Source organism: Elephantulus edwardii, unplaced genomic scaffold, assembly GCF_000299155.1.
Source record: "Elephantulus edwardii isolate Elephantulus edwardi_28Jun2011 unplaced genomic scaffold, EleEdw1.0 scaffold00061, whole genome shotgun sequence".
Taxonomy (NCBI): domain Eukaryota; kingdom Metazoa; phylum Chordata; class Mammalia; order Macroscelidea; family Macroscelididae; genus Elephantulus; species Elephantulus edwardii.
Genome location: NW_006399811.1, coordinates 14,375,003 through 14,395,619, shown reverse-complemented (window position 1 = coordinate 14,395,619; position 20,617 = coordinate 14,375,003). Strand labels below are relative to the sequence as shown.

General features: G+C 36.4%; 1 protein-coding gene across 1 annotated transcript in view; it reads left to right on the top strand.

Moving 5' to 3' along the window:
- SHCBP1L (SHC SH2-domain binding protein 1-like) overlaps positions 1-20,617 on the top strand; it is an 85,747-nt gene that overhangs the window by 63,244 nt on the left and 1,886 nt on the right. The window contains exons 6-9 of the mRNA XM_006887750.1: positions 1,311-1,416; positions 13,182-13,335; positions 14,933-15,183; positions 16,625-16,747. Coding sequence (XP_006887812.1) covers positions 1,311-1,416; positions 13,182-13,335; positions 14,933-15,183; positions 16,625-16,747 — 634 coding nt within the window. The remainder of the gene's footprint in view (positions 1-1,310; positions 1,417-13,181; positions 13,336-14,932; positions 15,184-16,624; positions 16,748-20,617) is intronic.

Genomic DNA, 20,617 nt, shown 5'->3' with positions numbered 1-20,617 from the left:
TCCAGCCTCATTCCTGTCACCAAGCCCATGTTTTCCGACTACTGATTCTTCTTCACTATTCCCAACTTTTGCATTCCAGTCACCCATTATTATCAGTGCATCTTGATTGCATGTTCGATCTGTCTCCGATTGTAAAAGTTGGTAAAAATCATCTATTTCTTCTTCTTTGGCTCTGGTTGTTGGTGCATATATCTGAATTATAGTGGTATTCACTGGGCTTCCTTGTAAGCCCCCAACATAGTTTACCATATGGTTATCTAATTCAAAATGGCCAAGGTTAGTTCATCTCATCTCACTAATACCTGGAATGTCAACATTCATGTGTTCCATTACATTTTTTAAAATTTCTAGCTTTCCAACATTGAAGCTATATACATTCCATACTCCAATTATTAAATTATGTTTGCCATGTTTTTTCTATCTTCCTAACTTCCAATCTGGGCTCTACCACTACTGTAACTATCAGTGTTCCTCTACTGTTCATAGTGTTTTCAGAGGCCCATTATCTAAGAAGTGAATGGCCCATCTTGATTCCTAGTATGTCTTAATCTGGGAGCTCTACTAAAACCTGTCCAACATGGATAACCCTGTTTTTCTTTAATTCATTCACTGACTCTCTATTTTTCCAAGAAAGATATCCTTCTCAGGGGACTAGGCCCTACCCATACGTGTACAAAGTACGTGAATCTCACCATCCTCATTTCTAAGGAGCACTTTCCCTGTGCATCTTTATTCATTTTTGGCAGTCCAAGGGATATTCAAATTAAGCGTATTTCTAAATATGCTTGGGCTTTAGTAGCATGTGAAACTCACCTCTACTTTGTATTAATTTACTACTAAGTGTATTATAAAAGCATATTCAGAATTTTTTTTTCTTCTGTATTGGAAGACTGATGATTGTATAGTGAGTGGCATTCTGATTTCTATGTGCTCACTTTTATGATGAAATATTTTAGACTTCAAGGATTTAAACAGTTATCTTAATCATTCCATTACTGTCTAGAAGCCCTTTTCTCTAAGTCAAAGTCATTGCCCTGGAGTCATAGTTGATCTTCTAAAGGGTTTTCAGAGGCTGTGAATCTCATTGGAAAAGAATGTCCATTTTTTTCTCTCAGAGGAGATGGTGGATTCAAAGCTTCTGTCATAGGGTTGGCAGCACAATTCCTTACCGAGTAGGCCATCAGAACTCCTTTATTTCTCTGAAAGTCATTATAGTTAATGAATTAATGATGATTAGTGGCAACTTTTATTTTGTAAGTATAGGCTGAATTTTTAATGTTAATTTAATCATAAATTGTTTTTCACTATAGAGTTCATGGACCTTTCTTTCCAAGAATTTTGAGGCGTAGAAAAGGAAAAAGAGATTTTGGAAAAACTATAACACACATTGTAACAAAAGTGATGACTACTGAAATGGTAAGGAGCCTAATTTACTCTTATTTATTCAAATTTTAGTTGTATACAATCAGCAAAGCTATTCTTTCATGTTAATATTCTTATATGACTTATTAATAATAGCTTATTTCCCTGACTGAATTCAACTAAGCAATTATCAGTAAGCAAATATCAACAAGTATCTGCCAAACTCTATGCTAGTTTCTGTTGGGAGCGCTGGTGACCTAGTAATAAGAAGTTGCACTACTAAATTAAAGATAGGCAGTTGGAATCCACCATCTGCTCCTCAGGAGAAAAATTGGCAATCTCCGTTCATGTGATTTGCTGCCTCTGAAAACCCTCTGGAGAGACAGCTGTACGTTGGTTCCAATTTGATAACAAATACTAACAACATGCTGGTTGCTGTAGAAAGGTATACAAATGAGAAAGAAAACTTAGAGGGTTCACTCTTGAAGAAACCACCAGTCTTGCTTCTTCAGTGTTGTTTTTGTTGCTATGTGCCGTTGAGTCACTTGTGTACTACAGCTCTGAACCCTGCTATATCCTATGAACACTTTATTGCCTCTTACACACCTACACTCATTACCCTAGTCACTGAGTCAGTCCATATCATTTGGAGTCTTCCTATCTTGCACTGTCCCTCCACCCACCCAAGCTTTATATCCCTCTCCAAGGACTGGTCCGTTCTTGCAACATGCCTAAAGTATGTCAGACAAAGTCTCAGAATTCTTGCCTCCAAGGAGCAGCCTGGTCTCACCCTCTCCTTGACAAACCTGTTTGTTCTCCTGGCAGTCCATGGTATATTCAATACTCTTCTCCAGCACCACAGCTCAAAGGCATCAATTCTCCTTCTATCATCCCTAGTCACTGTCCAGCTCTTTGATGCATAGCACGTAATTGTAAAGACCGTGGCCTGGATCAGTCACACCTTAGTCTCTAGACTAACATCATTGTTCTTAAGTACTCTGGAGAGGTCCCTGACAGCAGGCTTTCCCAGTGCAATTCATCTTTTGATTTCCTGGTGCTGAAGTCTAGTAGAGTTATGAATGTGTTCAGAGGCAATCAAGTTATAATACTATAATAAATTCAATAATGTTATTATAGGAATATGTACGAGGAGCACATATAATTCACACACAATCCAAAAATTAGAAAGTCTGTCTGTGCTTGCTAGAGGAAATTAACTCAATTGAAATCTTCAGGGTAAGTATTAATTTAGCCAGCCTAAGGAATACAAAGCTTCTAAGCCAATGAGTAAATATTTCCATTTGCTTTTCCTTTCAGTGTGTTCTAACTCTCCCCATATATTTTCTTTCCTTGACTTTTAATATGCTCTCCTATTGTTATGGATTGCATATGTTGTAAATCTTAATCTCAATACCTAATGTTAAAATCTCATTTTATAGTGGGTTTTTTTATTACGTTAATAAGGCTAGATTAGTATAGGATGTGTTTTTAGTCTGTCTTCTGAGGTATAAAAGATTAAATGCAAATCAGAAGCAGATATGAGGGAAGAAAGTTTCAAGACATATGGAGAATTCCCAGAAACCAGGAAACAAACTGAAGAGAGACACAGACCTCCTCCCAGAGATGACAGAAAAAAATATCTCTGGAGTAGTAAGAAGCTGTGTTGCAATCCCAAAGGCACTTGGTTTGAATCCAACAGCTTATGGGAGAAGGGTAGACAGTTTCTTTCATGCAAGTACTGCCTCTGAAAACCTGATGGAGGGTTAGATATTTGTTGATTCCAGCTTGCTGACACGTAACAACAGCTCTTTTTCAACAATATGAACAACTATACATGTGAACTTTGTCAAATAGATACACAGGAATTGACTGTGCCTTTATAAAAAAGACAATGGAGAAGCTCAGTATTATCAATCAGAACAAGACCCTGGGCCAACTGCAGAACAGTTTGGCTATTGCTCGTGTGCAAATTTACACAGAAGCTGCAGAAAATTAAAATGACTCTATGAGTTCAGCCTTAAGGATATGACTTAAAATTAGAATCCATCTCAGGAACAGATTTGATGCATTGAACACTAGTGGCTAAAATAAGACAATGTGGGATGACATCAAGGCCATCATATGTGAAGAAAACAATAATCTGTTTAAAAAACAGGAAAGAAAGAAAAGACCAAAATGGATGTTAGAAGAGACTCTGGAATTAGTGGCAGTTTTTTGTGAGGGTGCAGTGTTGTTTTGGGGTTTCCTTATTCCTTTATTCTTTTTTAATTACTAAAAAATTTTATATTGGTTTGCACACAAAATTCTTATACATTGTGTTTCATACATGTACATTGTGTTTCACATCATCCTTCATTCACATTGTGTTTCATACAATCATTCCCATACACTGTGGTTTTTTTGTTTTGTTTTTTAAAAAATTAATTTTAATGAAAGTTTACAGAGACTTAGGGTTTCCACACATTCATTGTTGCACTTTTCTTCCTACCTCCCTCAATTCACTCTTCTTCTTGAAAAGAAAGGAAAACTCTTTCATTGTTATGCAATCGCTCCCTCCAAGTCCACTCCACTATGCAGCCTTCACTCTGAACTTCTGTAATGACTAGAATGTTATTGTTGTTGTTGTTGTTGTTGTTATGTGCCATCGAGTCGCCTGCGACTCATAGCGACCCTATGTACAACAGCCCTAAACTCTGCTCTGTCCTGTGCCAATCGCACTGTCTCTGACACTCCCATCCCAATTACCCCAGTCACTGAATCAATCCACCTCATAGAGGGCCTACCTCTCCTGCGCCATCCCTCCACCCTCCCAAGCATGATGTCCCTCTCTAAGGACCGGTCTCTTCTCACAACATGTCCAAAGTATGTTAGACGGAGCCTCAGAATCCTTGCCTCCAAGGAGCCACCTGGTTTAACCCTTTCCAGGACAAATCTGTTTGTTTTCCTAGCAGTCTATGGTATTCTAAATACTCTTCTCCAGCACCACAGCTCAAACGCATCAATTCTCCTTCTATCCTCCTTGCTCATTGTCCAACTCTCTGATGCATAACAAGTGATTGCGAAGACCATGGCCTGTATCAGACGCACCTTAGTCTCCAGAGAGACACCATTGCTCTTCAGTACTTTGGAGAGGTCCCTAACAGCAGACTTTCCCATGGCAATGTGCCTTTTAATTTCCTGGCTGCTGGTGCCAAGACTGTTGACTATGGAGCCAAGCAAACTAAAGCTGTGTACAATCTCAATCTCTTCACCATCCATCCTGATGCTGCCAATTGGTCTAGTGGTGAGAATCTTTGTCTTCTTGACATTGAGCCTCAATCCATATTGTAGGCTGCAGTCCTTGACACTCTGCAGCAGGTGCTTCAGGTCCTCTTCAGTTTCAGCAAGCAGGGTTGTGTCATCCGCATAACACAGGTTGTTGATAAATCGTCCACCAATCTTGACCCCACATTTCTCCTCATAGAGCCCAGCCTCCCGGATAATCTGTTCTGTATATAGGTTGGAAAGGTATGGAAATAGGATGCATCCCTGGCGTACGCCCTTCTGAATTTTGAACCATGCAGTGTTCCCTTGCTCTGTTCTGACGACTGCCTCCTGGTCCAAGCATAAGTTTCGCCTTAGAATGATCAAGTGTTCTGGGATTCCCATTCTTCTCAGAGTCAGCCATAGTTTGTTATGATCTACACAGTCAAATGCCTTTGCATAGTCAATGAAACACAGATAGACTTATATCCCTTTTAAAAAGTTCTCTCCCTCATCAGTTTCAATGCAATATACATCGTTCCTCCCCTCCTTTTCTGTCTTACCTCAACCCTGATGTCAGTCCCATTTTATTACCTTTTTTAATTAATAATTTTAATGAACATTTAGAGAGATTTTTGGATTTCCATTCATTCATTGCTGCATACACTGTGTTTTATAAAACTAATCACCATTGATCTATGCCCACCGTCACTCAGTCTTTTCAGGTTCCCACAGGATCTGTATTAATTCCTTCAGGCCCTCCCTCCACACACTAAAGTCTGCAACCCTGTGATTTTCCTTTCTCTCAACTCTCAGCTCGTCTGCACCCTTTTCCCTTTAGAGTTTTATCCACACTATTTTTACAATAATAATAATCGTCTTATGTGGTTTTTGTCCTTATGAGACTGAATTAGTTCATTCAGCATAATACTCTCTATCCTTTTTCATGTTGTATAGTATTTTTCTAAATAATTGCTCCTGGGTGCTTCATAGTATTTCTTCATGGAAATGTACCACAATTTTTCAGTTCATTCATTTGTTGACAGACATTTGGACTGCTTCCATGTTCCTACTATTATGAATAATACTGCTTAGATCATCAGTGTACAAATGTCTGTGTAGCAGTTCTGTTTTTTTCACGGTATCTTCCTAGCAGTGCAATAGCTGGTTCATATGGAATTTTTATGTTCAGCTTTTTGAGGACATATCAACTGCCTTCCAGAGTGGTTGTACCATTTTACAATCCCACCAACAGTGTGTGAAAGTTCCAATATCTCCACAGCCTGTCCAAAATTTATTGATTACTGTCCTGTTAAACTTTACTACTGTAACTAGGGTGCAATGACATCTCATTGTAGTTTTGATTTGCATCTCTCTTATTGCCGGTAATTTTGAGCATTTCTTCATGTGTCTGTTGGCCTTCTGAATTTCTTCCACTATGAAAAGATTCATAATTTTTACCCATTTTTGGGATTGGGTTATCACTCTTTTCCTTGTGTTCCTCTAGTATTGTGTAAATTTTTGTTATGAAACCCTTGTCTTTGATGGCATTGCCAAATGTTTTTTCCCCATCAGTAGGTTTTCTTTTTACCCTATTGGTAAGACTCTTTGATGCACAAAAGCATTTACTCTTTAGAAGGTCTCATTTGTTCATACTGTCATTTCATGGTTGTGTATTTCTGGCTGAATTTGCCATCCTCTTTATACCATAGGTTAGGGCTTCTAAGTTTTGTCCCATTTTGTCTCTTATGATCTTTATGATTTGGGGCTTTCCCCCTAGGTATCTTAGGAACCTTGAGTTTATTTTTGTGTATGGTGTGAGATATGGATCCTGCTTTAGCTTTCTGAATGTAGAAGTCCAGTTTTGCCAGCACCATTTGTTTAAGAGGTTGTCATTCCTATATTTGATAGGTTTTGTTTCCTCGTCGAATACCAGTTGACCACGTGTGGTGGCGGTTGTTGTTAGGTGCCAACAAGTCACTTGCGACTCATAATGACCTTATGTACAAGAGCCCAACTCTAGATAGAGTCCTGCTCTATCCTGTGCCAACCTCACTGCCTCTGACACACCCACTCCCACTACCCGAATCACTGAATTGATCTATTTCATCGAGGGTCTTCCTCTCCTACGCTGTCCCTCCACTCTCCCAAATATGATGTCCCTCTCCAAGGACCAGTCCCTTCTTGTAACGTGCCCAAAGTATGTCAGACAAAGCTTCAGAATCCTTGACTCCAAGGAGCAGCCCGGTTTCACCCTCTCTAGGACAAACCTGTTTGTTCTCCTAGCAGTCCATGGTATATTCAACACTCTTCTCCAGCACCACAGCTCCAAAGCATCAATTCTCTTTCTATCATCCCTATTCACTATCTAACTCTCCGAAGCATAGCCCATAATTGTGAAGACTATAGCAAAGACCGGGTCAGGTGCACCTTAGTCTCCAGCCTCACGTCGTTCTTCTTCAGTACTCTTGAGAGGTCCCTCACAGCTGACTTTCCCAATGCAATTCATCGCTTGGTTTCTTGTACCAAGAGTGTTGATTGTGGAGCCAAGTAAACTAAAACTTAGAGAGGGTTAAACCAAGTCCCTCCTCAGAGGATAGAATTTTGAAGCTCCATTTCACATGCGTTGGACCAGGAAAGAGTGGTCCTTAGAGAAGGACATTATGCTTGGAAGGATGGAGGGGACAGCACAGGAGAAGAAGACCCAGATGAGATGGTTTGATACAGTAACTGAGGCAATGGGTCTTGGTGTGTTGGAATTAGTGAAACTGGCTCAAGACAGGGAAGGGTGCAGACCTTCTGTATATAGGGTCGCTATGGGTCATAGGTGACTCGATGGCACATAGCAACAACATATATTGGTTGTTTTTAATTCAAGCCTCTTGTTTAAAATCAACAAAACCTCATGGAGGGCCTTTGTATTTAAAAGTTGGTTGTTTTGTCACTGTATAATTTCTTATTCATGTTACTTGTTTCTTGTTTTTTCTTTTATTTTATTAAATTCATCACTTATTTGTCTGTTTTACTTAGCTTTTCAAAGAACTCGGTCTTGTTGATTAAGTTTTTTTTCTGTTTTCTGTCTCAATGATTTCAGCTCCTGTTCCTGTACTTTGTTTTCTGTTAAAAGCTGTGGAGTTACATTGTCATTCTTTTTCTATTTGATGGAAGTGTTAAATCGTTAATTTTGCTTCTTTCTTCTTTTTATGCGTTTGCCTTTTTCTATGAACTGCCCCCTTGAAGTCTGCCTTATCTGTATTACAGAGGTTTAAGGATATAGTGTTTTCATTTTCATTTGTTTCAAGGAATTTTTTTAATTTCTTCTACAACTCAGTTATGTTCTAATAGTGAATTATTAGCTCCACTTGCGTAGTTTTATGAACTTTGCCCTCTTGTTAATTTCTAATTGTGGTCTTAAAAAACACTTTGTATTTTTTCATTGTGGTGTTGTTGGTTATTTGGGTGGTTTTTTTGTTTTTTTGTTTGTTTGTTTGTTTTAAATCTTTTGAGGCTTGCTTTGTGTTCTAGTACATGATCAGTTCTGGAGAATGTACCATGCAGACTTGAGAAGAAAGTAAATTGAGTTTTTAATTGCATACAGTACCCTGAATGCATCTACAAGATTGAGTTAACTGGGTGTATAGTTTAGATCTTCTGCATCTTTGTTTAGTTTCTTCCAAGTTTGCCTATCCTTTGTGAATGGTGTGTTAAAGTTTTCTACCACTATTGTGGTGCTGTATATTTCTTTCTTCAAGTCTATTAACTGTTGTTTTATGTATTTTGCAGATCTATTATTTGTTGCATAATTGTTGACCAGGGTTATATCTTCTTGATCTATTGTACCTTAACAATAATTTAATTATTTTAATCATTATATACTGTCCTTACTTATCTTTTACATTTGTTTTAATCCTGAAGTCAGTTTTATTAGAGATTAATTTTGCCACTCCTTTTTTTTTTTTTTTTTGCAGGTACCATTTGCTTGATATATTTGTTTACAGCCTTTGCTTTTTAGTCTGTCTTTTATTCTTGTTTCTTAGATGTATCTTTTGTAAACAATCTATTGATGGGCCTTGTTTTTTGTTTTTTGGTTTTTTTAAATCAATTCTGCTACTCATTTTTTCTTATTTGATGCATTTAAGTAATTCACATTAAGTGTGATTATTGACAGGCCAGATATTATCACTGCCATTTTGTTGTATATCTTTTTCTGTTGTTTCTGGTTACTATATTCCATCCACTTTCCTTTGGTGTCTCTGTGTGAAAGACTTCCCTTATAATTTCATATAGAGTTGGTCTTTTCACAAATTCTTTTAAGTTTCTGCTTTTTTGAATATGACCTTATTTTTCCTTCTTATTAAAGGGCAGTTTTGCTGGGTACAGGACCATTTGCTGGCAATTGTTTTATTTCAGCCTTCTGTATATTCCTTTCCATTGTCTTCTTGCTTGAGAAGTTGAGAAATCAGAATATAATCTAATTGGTTCTGTAATTTTAAGTGACTCTCCTTTTCTCTAGCTGTTTTTAGTATTCTGTCCTTAACTTTTATTTTTGATAATTTGATTATTCTATGTCTTGACATTTTTCTTTTGGGGTTTCCTGAGATTTAAATATGGATTTCTTTGTTCTTCATGATACCTGGGAAATTTTCTTCTAAATTTTTTTAAGTTTTTTCCCTGACCCTTTCATATTCTGGAATTCTCATCCTATGTATGTTGTTCCTTTTTATGTTGTTCCATATGATTCTAATGTTTCCTTCATTTTTCTTCCATCTTCTGTTTTTTTCTTCTAGTTATGTTGCCATTTAGGTTCTTATCTTCTAGCTCAATGATTTATTGCTCCATCAGCATATTGGAAACTTCTTCCATCTCTGTCTTGATATTTTAGATTTTTTTTTTCATACTTTTCTGTTAATTCCAGGACTGTATTGGTTGTACCCTCACTTTCATGTGTTGATTTTTTTTAATTTCTTCTACTTTTAATCTATACAATCAATTTTTTTTGCTTTGAAGTACTTTCTTTATTCTTTTTAAGTATAGTACAAGTATATAGAATAAAACATTTGTCAACTCAGTACTTTTTACATGTACAATTTATTCTTCTTTTATTTATTTTTGAAAATTTTATTAATGAAAGTTTACAGAGATTTTGGATTTCCATTCATTCATTGTTTCATTTTTCTCCCTGCCCACCCCTCCCCCAATAAGTTTTTCTTTTTGAAAAGTAAAGAAAAAATTCTTTTATTGTTATTCAACCCCTCCCCCAAAGTCCACACTCTGCTATGCTAACTTCATTCTGAACTCCTGTCATATTAACTGTTTTAAAAGGATATATGATTAGATATTATTGTTATGAAAATAAATTCTTTATTCCATCTTTTGCATTTTCTTCAATAGTTATTCCTGTTCCTCCACATCAATATATTTCTTCTGGCTCTCTGTCTGTGGAATATTTGTTTTCTTCTTCCATAGCTGTTATTATAACTTCTCACTGATGTATTTCTTCTGTCTCCTTATCTCTGTGGTATTCACTGGATCTGCAATATGTTCTGGTTTTTTTTAGGAGAAAGCTTGTTTTTGGGTTCCCCCCACACACAATATGTTTGAAGCTGCCTGCTGCTTTGTTGACATTATATAAAGTTGTAGCATTTGTCCTTTTGAGACTGAGATATTTCACTCAGCATAATGTCTTCCAGGCTCATCCATGTTGTATAGTGTTTACAAGTTAATTATTTTTCAATGCTGTGTAATATTCCATTGTGTGACTGTAGCAGTTTTTCTATCCATTTATTTGTTGATGGGAAGTTGGGCTGTTTCCATATTTTTGCTATTGTGAATAATGCCACAAGAAGCATGGGTGTGCATACACATCTAGTCTTTTTAGGGGTATATTCCCAGTGGTGGGATGACTGGGTGAAATAGTATTTCTATTCCCAACTTTTTGAGAAAGTGACAGACTCTCTTCCATAGTGGCTGTACTATTTTGTATTCTCAATTAATTAGAGTTCCAGTCTCCTCTACACCCTCACCAGCATTTGTCTAGAAGCCTTAACCTACAGTATGAATAGACTTCCAAGCATAATGAAAAACCTATGACCAAGAGAGAATAAAATTGATTAATTGACACTGTGGCTATAACATCAGGCTCAGCCATAGCAATTAGTATGGTTCAGTATTGGGCAGTATTTCATCCTATTGACATAGGTATGCTGAGTGAGAACCAATGTGAGAGCAAGAACAAACAGAAGTTGAAAAAGACAAAAGCCTTCACCTTCAATCAGAACTCCTAGTTCCAAAAACTGTGAGAAAACAAATTTCCTAGTGTGGTGTTTTTTTGTTACAGCAATACTAAAAAACCAATACAGTTAAGTTAAATAACTTATATAAAGTATATTGTTGTCAAATATCTCATTATTGCTATTAAAAAATGATAAATGTCTCTGAAAATGGACAATGTGGTATAATGGAGTTAATCAGTTTCACCTGCACTAATACTCTTTTCCAGCACCACAACTCAAAGGCATGGATTCTTCTATAATCCTTAGTTATTGCCCAGCTCTCTGATGCAAGTTGTGAAAACCATGGACTGGATCAAGTGCACCTTAGTCTCTTCTCTGACATAATTGCTTTTCAGTACTCTGGAGAGGTCCCTGACAGAAGATTTTTCCCAATGCAATTCATTTTTTGAAAAATGGGGTGGGGGGAAGTGAACTGAGGGAGGGAGGATGAGATAATATGTGCAAGTATGAATGAATGAAAATCTAACTTCTCTGTAAATGTTTGTTAAAATCCCAATTAAAATTTTATTTAAAAAATATTTTCTATTTAAAAAAGTAAATGTGATATAATGTAGTGAAAAATATAGTAAACATAATTTAAAAAAACCCTTGGAAAACTATCAGCATATGACACATTTGTATATGATTAAAGTATGTATATGATTACATGCATGGGTAGAAGGCTGGAAACAATTACCAGTTTTAAATGACAATCTAAGTAAAAATACATAGGTTAATTTTCCCTTATGTTATGCTTTTATTATATGTGTTTAAAGTATCAAACTATTGCCTTTATAATAGCATGATAATACCATTTCTATTTGAATAAAAGAAAAATTGGCCTTTTTTCCAGCATACAGTCTTAGTTTTTAAATTTAATTTAAAATGTCCTTTACTCTTGCACACCCATGTTTATTGCGGCTTTGTTCACAATAGCAAAGCGTTGGAAACAACCCAAGTGCCCATCAACAAATAAATGGATAGAGAAGCTCTGATATATTCACACAATAGAATAGTATGCTGCATTGAAAAATAAGGAACTCATAAAATATTATACAAAATGGATGACCCTGGAGGACATTATACTGAGTGAAATATCTCAGTCACAAAAGGACAAATACTGCCATTGTTGTAAATTGGGACTGACATCGGAGTTGAGGGAAGACTGAGAAAGAGGGGATAAATAATGTATACTGCATTGAGATAGATGAAGGAGAGAACTATTTAAAAGGTATATGTGATTAGGTATTATATTGTCATGACAGGAGTCCAGAATGAAGGCTTTATAGTGAAGTGGACTTGGGGGGAGGGATTGTCAAACAATGAAAGAATTTCTCTTTTACTTTTCAAAGAGACAAGTGAATTGGGGGGATGGACAGGGAGAAAAGTGCAACAGTGAATTAATGGATACCCTAAGTCTCTGTAAACTTTCATTAAAATTAATAATTTTAAAAAGTCCGTTACTCTTCATTACACTGATAATGTTGTCTTTTGCTCCCAATGCAAATTATTGGGACTTCCTGTGTTTTAACTCCAGAATCTTTATTTAATGTATGAAATTGTGTAGATTCACTAAAATTGTTGGGTCAGTTGAGTTAAAAAGAAAGTAAAGGAGCATATTGGAGAGAGAATTAGCTCTGGTTCCATACAGACAAACCTGAATTTAAAATTCATGCACTCAGTCTGTCCTTGAAAAATCTTTATTTAAAAAATAATTCGCTTTTGTTGGTGAAAATATATACAGTTCAACAAACATATACCAATGTAATAATTTCTATATGTATAATTTATTGACATGGATTACATTCTTCACATTGTGTAACTATTCTCACTTTTTCCTAGTTGTTCCTTCCATGTTAACATAAACTCCTTGCTTTCTGAAGTTCCTATCTAATCTTTGAGTTGCTGTTGTCACTTTGATTCCATATGGATAGATATTAAAAGAGAACAATGCTAAAGGAAGACATCCTTAAAGTTAAACTAAACTATAGTTTGGTGTGTGACAAGTCATTTAATCTCTCTGCGCTTCAGTTTCCTTAATTGTATAATGAAGACAACACTGTTGTGAAGTTAGCAATGCTCAAAATAAGACTTTTAGTACATATATCATACCTAGTAAAATTATTCATAATTATGAAGAAAAAAGTAATTTCATTATTCCTTTGGTGAATAGGCTGATCATTTAACAAAGATGAATAATTAAATCTTTGGAAAAGCATGTATTAGTCAACAACTACCTCATGGAAATGGCAAGTTTCACTTTAACCTCTTGTTGAAGAAGATGAACTGTTTTCTTCTTTTCAGGTAAAGAACTTATCTTCAGACACACTTATCCAACAGCATAATGATTTGGATTTGGCTTTGGACAGCTGTTATAGTGGTGATACAATAATTATTTTTCCAGGAGAATATCAAGCTGCAAATCTTGCTTCATTGACTGATGACATCATTATAAAGGGTTAGCAAGGCCTCCTTTGCAATATTTTTAAACATTTGTACTGGATATATTATACAGTGAATGTGCCTAGTTGAATGATTTTCAATCATAACAGTCTGTGTTTCACAAAAATTCCATTATTTACTTTTAGTAAAAATTCTATTATTTTCTATTATTTCTGTATGTACTTTTACCAGTTTGACTTTGTTCTCATCTATTCCTACTGTTCTTATCATATCACTTTACTAACTATATTAAAATATACTCAGTATTTTTTAAGTAGTCTAATTCACATGGAAACTTATTAAAGTAAGAGTAGAAAGAGTGAACTAAATTTAAATTTAGATTCTTAATATATTTAGGAACTTTGACTCTGCCCTGATACTTTAAAATAAAGGCATTTTCATTGCCTGTTCAAATAAAGGAATATGCTAATTCAGCTTTACTTTTAATTTAAAACTGAGCAAAGTTTTTACTATATTTGATAGATACAGTTAAGAATTTTGCTAAATAATATGAGTAAAAAAGATCATATTTGTAACTAAAATTTTTGTAATCTTGAAGATCTAACTTCATTTTTTTCCTTCCTATTAAATCTAGACTGCTTTGACTATTCTAAATGTATGGATATTATTCAGGAATAAATATGTGTGTGTGATTTATTTTAACATTTTAAACGAATCTAAGCATCTTTGCCACTGTTTTTCAGTTATGGTAATTTATTATGGTTTAAAAATCAAGTTATGGTGTGCTTTTTGTATTTTGTTGGTTGTTGTTGTGAGATATCGAGTCAAAACAGACCTATAGCTGACCCTCCAACAGGTTTTCAGAGGCAGTAGAGCTCTGATTGGGAGCTCTGGTGTTCTAGTGGTAAGAAGCTGTGCTGCAATCCCAAAGGCACATGGTTCAAAGTCTCCTTCCATGCCATTAATTGCCTCTGAAAACTCACAGGACCATCAGCTATGGGTCAGTTCCGACTCAAAGGCACACCATAACAGAGCTCTGGTGGCCTAGTGGTAAAAAACTGCACTGCAATCCCAAAAGCATACAGTTTGAGTCCACCAGCTGCTCCATAGGAGAAGGATAAGCAATATCCTCCCATGTAATTTACTGCCTCTGAAAACCCACGGGAGGAAACCAACTCATTGGCAAACAACAAATATCTGAGAGGAGATTGTCCCTCCTTCTTCCTTGGAGATGCTGGTGGATTCAAACCATGTGACTTTGGGGTTGCATTACAGCTTCTTACCTCTAGTCCACTACAGCTTCTATTTCGTATTTTGGATATTGTATAAATTACTGCTGACTATAAAATTTGGGAAGTATGTAGTGAAATTAATATATTGAATACATATAATAGGCAATGTTAGATTTATAATCAACCTAGACTTTCCCCTTAGACTTTATGACATCAAGATAACACTGAAGATCACATTCTAACTACTCAGTTAACAACTGAATAATATTATTGTTGTTGTTGTTGTTGTTGTTGTTGTTAACTGAGTAAGAATATGTGAAAGGAAGATTTTTACGTACTAGCAAGTATTATTGAATGAATAAAGGGCTTTAAAATTTGAGATTACTTATATAATTATGTGGTTTTGTCCCTATGATTTAGGAGTTGGAAATAGAGAAGAAATTATTATTACTTCCAAACCTTCCCATGACAGTTTTATCGTGTCTAAAGCTGACAATGTGAAACTAATGCATCTATCTTTGATACAACAAGGAACAGTCGATGGTATTGTGGTTGTAGAGTCTGGTCACATGACTCTAGAAAACTGTATATTAAAATGTGAAGGAACAGGAGTATGTGTTCTTACAGGGGCTGCTTTGACAGTTACAGACAGTGAAATTACTGGTGCCCAGGTATTTCATTTTATAAAAACTACAACTTCATATGATTAGTACGAATAACTGTGTGTGATTTTTAACATGTAAAGGGTTGTGATTCCATCATCTATTTTAAATTTTATTTTATTATTTATGTGTGTGTGTGTGTGTGTGTGTGTGTGTGTGTGTACCATCAAATTGGATCTGACTCATACAGGAGAAGATTGTACCTCCTTCTCCAGTAGAGCATCTGGTGGATTCAAATTGCACACCTCTGGGAGTGCAGTGCAGCTTTTGGCCACTAGGACACCAATGCTCCCTAATTTCATCATCTTTTAATGGAATTATAATTACTTACACTTAGAAATTGGTAGAAATAATATAAGAACAGGGTCATAGCAGACTTAGGAAAGGTGAACTGCCTAAATCCAAAATAAGAAATTATTTATTACTTTTGGTTTTTTACATCTGATTTTTTTAAACTCTAGGAATGAGTTACTGTAAAACTAATGATGAGCTGGTTATTTGATGGCTTATTTTAAAGTCAGTACTTTGAAGCTATCAGACTTCACTGTAAGTTACTGTGGTAACCAGACATAGCAAACTTGAACATGTTCAGAAAACAGACAGAAAGATTATTAAAGGAATGGAAAATCCAGTGATTAAAAAAAAATAAAGGAAGTAGTCAAAAAAAAGGATATATATTTAGAATTAATTTCCATTAAAATGAGAAAATAGACTTCAGCAACCTTTTGAGAGATTTAGAGCGGAAATGACTAGTGGACAGAAAGTTATGCTACCAAGCCCAAGGTGGGTGATTTTAATCTGCAGCCCTCAAGCCTGGTTCAAATTGTTTTTCTGTCAAACATTCTTCTAGGTGGTATAGCACTGGTCTGTGCATTGCTGTATAGAGGTAACTCATGGTCAGCTGTGATGCTGACCACTGAGGCACTGATGTGCCAAATGTGGTAATGGTTACCGATGGTGGACAGTGTTTGGTGGAGCTTCCCGACTAAAACAAGCCTGGAAGCAGGAGTGGCATCCACTTCTGAAATGGCTACAAACAGTGCTCAGGCCTTTCATTCATAGGGTCGCTATGAGTTGTCTATGACTCAACAGCACCTAACAACAACAACAACAACATGACTAGAAATTTTATAACTATTGAAAAAATACTGCTTATAGAGAGGTCTTAGACTTGCTGCTTCATTCATTGAGGATTCATTTAGATGGAATAGCAAGGTAATGGACCACATTACTTCAGCTGCCTGCCTAGACTTAATGATTCTCTTAACAGAGAAGTAGTTTTTGAGATTCATCAGCGTAATCACTGCTATAACTGTTGAATGCACTGTTGTCATATTTTTGTGTCACTAAAATGGTTAGATTGTTAATGTAGAATGATAATTTGCAAATCTAAGGAAAAAATGTGAAGTATCTGTGTACACTTTGGTAACTATTTACTTTTCATTAACAGGGTGCTGGTGTTGAGCTTTATCCTGGGAGCATGGCCGTTTTGGAAAGAAATGAAATTCATCACTGTAATAACCTCAGAATCAGTGACAATTCGAAAACTACCTTAGGTGGAGTTAATATGAAGGTATTCTTATATTCCTTTATACAGACTTATTATAAGAATTGAAATTCTTCTTACAGTTGGTTAAGATTTTAGTTGATGAAAAATGTCAGTTTTAGTCTTACTATTTTGCCTATCCATTTCTTTCTTGCTTAGAGTTTTCATGCTCAATACAAAAAGTTTCAAGTCATTTATCATTGATTTGGAAAGGAACAATAACACAAAAATACTTTTTATTGCTCATCCATGAACCAACTGATTGGCATCATTTGTTAGCATGTTAAAAATCTTAGCTCCACAAAAAAAAAAAATCTTAGATCCACTGGGCAGAATCTGATTCTATTTAAAGTATCTGCTAAGAATATAAGTTGAAATTAACAAATAATAGGACTGAAATTGTTTCCTGTCATTTTAGCCATGTTTTAATAAATACTTGTGCATTGTTCCTTCCAAGTCAATGAGAGGGACTCAGAAAAATAGTCTCTTGGTAACAAAGGAATGGGAAGACATTTCTTCACCTTAAACCATTACTATGTTTTGTTGTTGTTGTTTGTCATCATTGTCAAGTGTCGAGTCATAGGCGACTCATAGCGACCCTATGAACAAAAGATATGAACCCTGTTCTCTCCTGTGCCATCCTCACACTTCCTGACACACAAAAGCCCATTGCAACAGTCGCAATGTCAGTCCACCTGGTTGAGGGTCTTCCTCTCCTTTGCTGACCCCTCCCCCCTTCCCAGCATCATGTCTCTCTCCAAGGAACAGCACCTCCTAGCAACATGCCCAAAGTATGTGACGTGAAGCCTCAGCATTCTTGCCTTCAAAGAGCACTCGGGCTACACCCTCTCCAAGGCATAGCTGTTTGTTCTTTTGGCCGTCCACGGGATGTTCCATGGTCTTCTTCAGCACGACAGCTCAAAGGTGACAATGTTTTTTTCTGTCATCCTTATTCATTGTCCAGCTCTTAGATGCATAGCAAATAATCAGGCTATGGCTTAGATCTGATGCACCTTGGTCTTCAGACTGACATCACTATTCCTCAATAACTTGGAAAGGTCCCTAAGTGCTCATTTTCCCAGGGCAATGCGTCTCCTTATTTCCTGACTGCTGGTACCAGCAGTATTAATTGTAGATCCAAGCATGATGAAGCTGCTGACAGTTTCAATCTCTTCTCCATCCATCATGACACTGCCTTACTGGTCCAGTGGTAAGAATCTTTGTTTTCCTGACATTGAGATTCATTCCATACCGAAGGCTGCATTCCTTAATCTTCAGCAAAAAGTGCTTCAAGTCCTCCTCACTTTTAGCAAACAAGATTGTGTCACCTGCATAATTCAGTTTTTACTGATGAGTCTCCCTCCAATCCTGATGCCACACTCCTCCTCAGAGAGTCCAGCTTCTTGGATAATTTGCTCAGCATGTAGATTGATTAGTTATGGAGAGAGAATACAACCTTGATGCATTCCCTTCCCAATTCCAAACCATACAGTGCTCCCCTGCTCTGTTTGGTCAACAGCCTCCCGGTCCAGGCATAGGTTCCTCATGAGCACAATCAAGTGCTCTGGGATTCCTGTTTTTCTCGATGTCAGCCATAACTTGACATGATTCACACAGTCAAAAATGCCTTTGTATAGTCAATAAAGCACAAATAGACTTTCTTCTGGTAATCCTTACTTTCAGCCAGGATCCATCGGACATCATCAATTATATCCCTGGTGCCACGGCCTCTTCTACTTTGTTTTAGTTAGCTTAAATCTTTTATATAAATTTGAAAGTTAGATTTAAAGTGTTTCATAATGTATTCTTCTCTCTTAATATATTTTATTTTTCAAAGCATATTACATATGCATGAAAAAATATTTATACTATCTTTCTAAATCCCTCTCTAGACTGTGTAGCTAATAACATTTCCCCCGAGAACTCAATTATGTTTTAATTATTTTTATTTTTTTTATTACACATTTTGTCTCCTCAGCATATAAACTACTTAAAGTCAGGAAATGTAAATTACTCGACACAATTCACTGACATTGAGTCAATTGGTGTTGATTCTGTAGCATATTTGGCAGCAGTGAGGGGATGGCCTGTTTCATAGCTAACCTTCCAACAGGTTTTTATATGGGAGACGATAATCCATTTTTCTCCTTCCATGGGTAGATCTCATCATGGAGGAGTCACCTTTGAGTTAACAGTGCAGTTTCCTCCAGGCTGAGCCACCTGAGTACTCCACTGTATTATACACACACACACAATGTATATACAGTATACATATACACACTGTATATATGTATATATACACACACACACATACACACACACAGAGTAGAATTCATCAGTAGCAACAAAGAGCTTAAGGACAGCAGAGAGTGTGAAGAGGACTCATGACTGGGCAGAGTTTCCTTCTGTTGTACGTAGGGTGCATAGAGGTGACGCCAACTCAAGGGCATCTCACAGTAATACAGTCCCCTCTAAGCTGAGCACATGATTTGGGCACTAAGATAGGTAACTGGCTGAAGTTAAGGTGCAAATAGTAAATTGGAGCACCTTGGGACCAATTTTGACATTTTAAATTTGACTTATAATGCCCTTCTTCTGTCTTTTAAGTATTTTCCAACTTTTGAAGGATTCTCAAAACTTAGTATGCAACAGAGTCCTCAGGACCTGATGCCAGTTCCTGATTCAGTGTTTCTGGAATGGTTGTTGTTAGATGTCATCAAGTATGCCTCAGTGGTCCTATGAACAACAGATCTGAACTCTGTCCTGTCTGTCCTGTGCCATCCTCACAATCTCTGACACACTCAAGCACATTACTTCAGCCGCTGTCAACCCACTTGGTTGAAGATCTTCCTCTCTTTTGCCATGCCTCCACCTTCCCAAGCATAATGTCCCTTTCCAAGGAATAACCCCTTCTAGCAACATGTCCAGAGTGTGTGAGACTAAGCTTCATCATCTTTGCCTACAAGGAACACCCTGGCTGCCCCTCGTCCAAGATATATCTGTGTGTTCTTTTGACAGTCCATGGGATATTGTTTTGAGTTGTGTCAGGTGCATCTTAGTTATTAAACTTACATACTTGTTCTTTCACACTGTGGAGAGATCCTTGACAGCACATTTCCCCAATGCAGCAACACATGTTTTGATTTCTTGACTGCTGCTACCATCTGGGTTAATTGTGGATCAAAGTAAAATGGAATCATTGACAACTTTACTCTTTTCTCCATCTATCATCATGTTGCCTTTTGATCCAGTGGTGAGAATTTTTTTCTTGATGTTGAGATATAATCCATATTTAAGGCAGTAGTCTGATCTTCTTCAGTAAGTGCTTCAAGTCTTCTTCACTCTCTGCAAGCAGTTGTGTGATTTTATAAAAATTTTTGATGAGTCGATGAGTCTTCCTCCAATCCTGATGCCCCATTCTTCATGTAGGCCAGCTTTTTGAGTGATTTGTTCAACATACATATTGAACAAGTATGGAGAAAGGATACAGCCCTGATGCACACTTGTCATTACTTTAAACCATGCAGTGTTCCCTTGTTTTTTCTAAACAACTGCCTCTTGGTCTAAACACAGGTCATACACACAAGTATTCTGGAATTCCCATTCTTTTCAATGTTACCCATAATTTACTATGATCCACATAGTTGAAAGTCTTTGTTTAGTCAAAAAAACACAAAACTTTTCAGCCATGAGCCATTTGACATCAGCAATTATATTCCTTGTGCCACAACATTTTAGTGATTTTATATGTACTTTTAAGTTTAATAAAAATGGTTTCTTAATATCTGACACTATCATACCCCATTTTTCTCCAGCCCAGCTACCTTCCTATGTTATACTCCAGCTACACTGGCTTGCTTTGTGTTTACAGAACTTACCACTCTTTTTTTAATAATT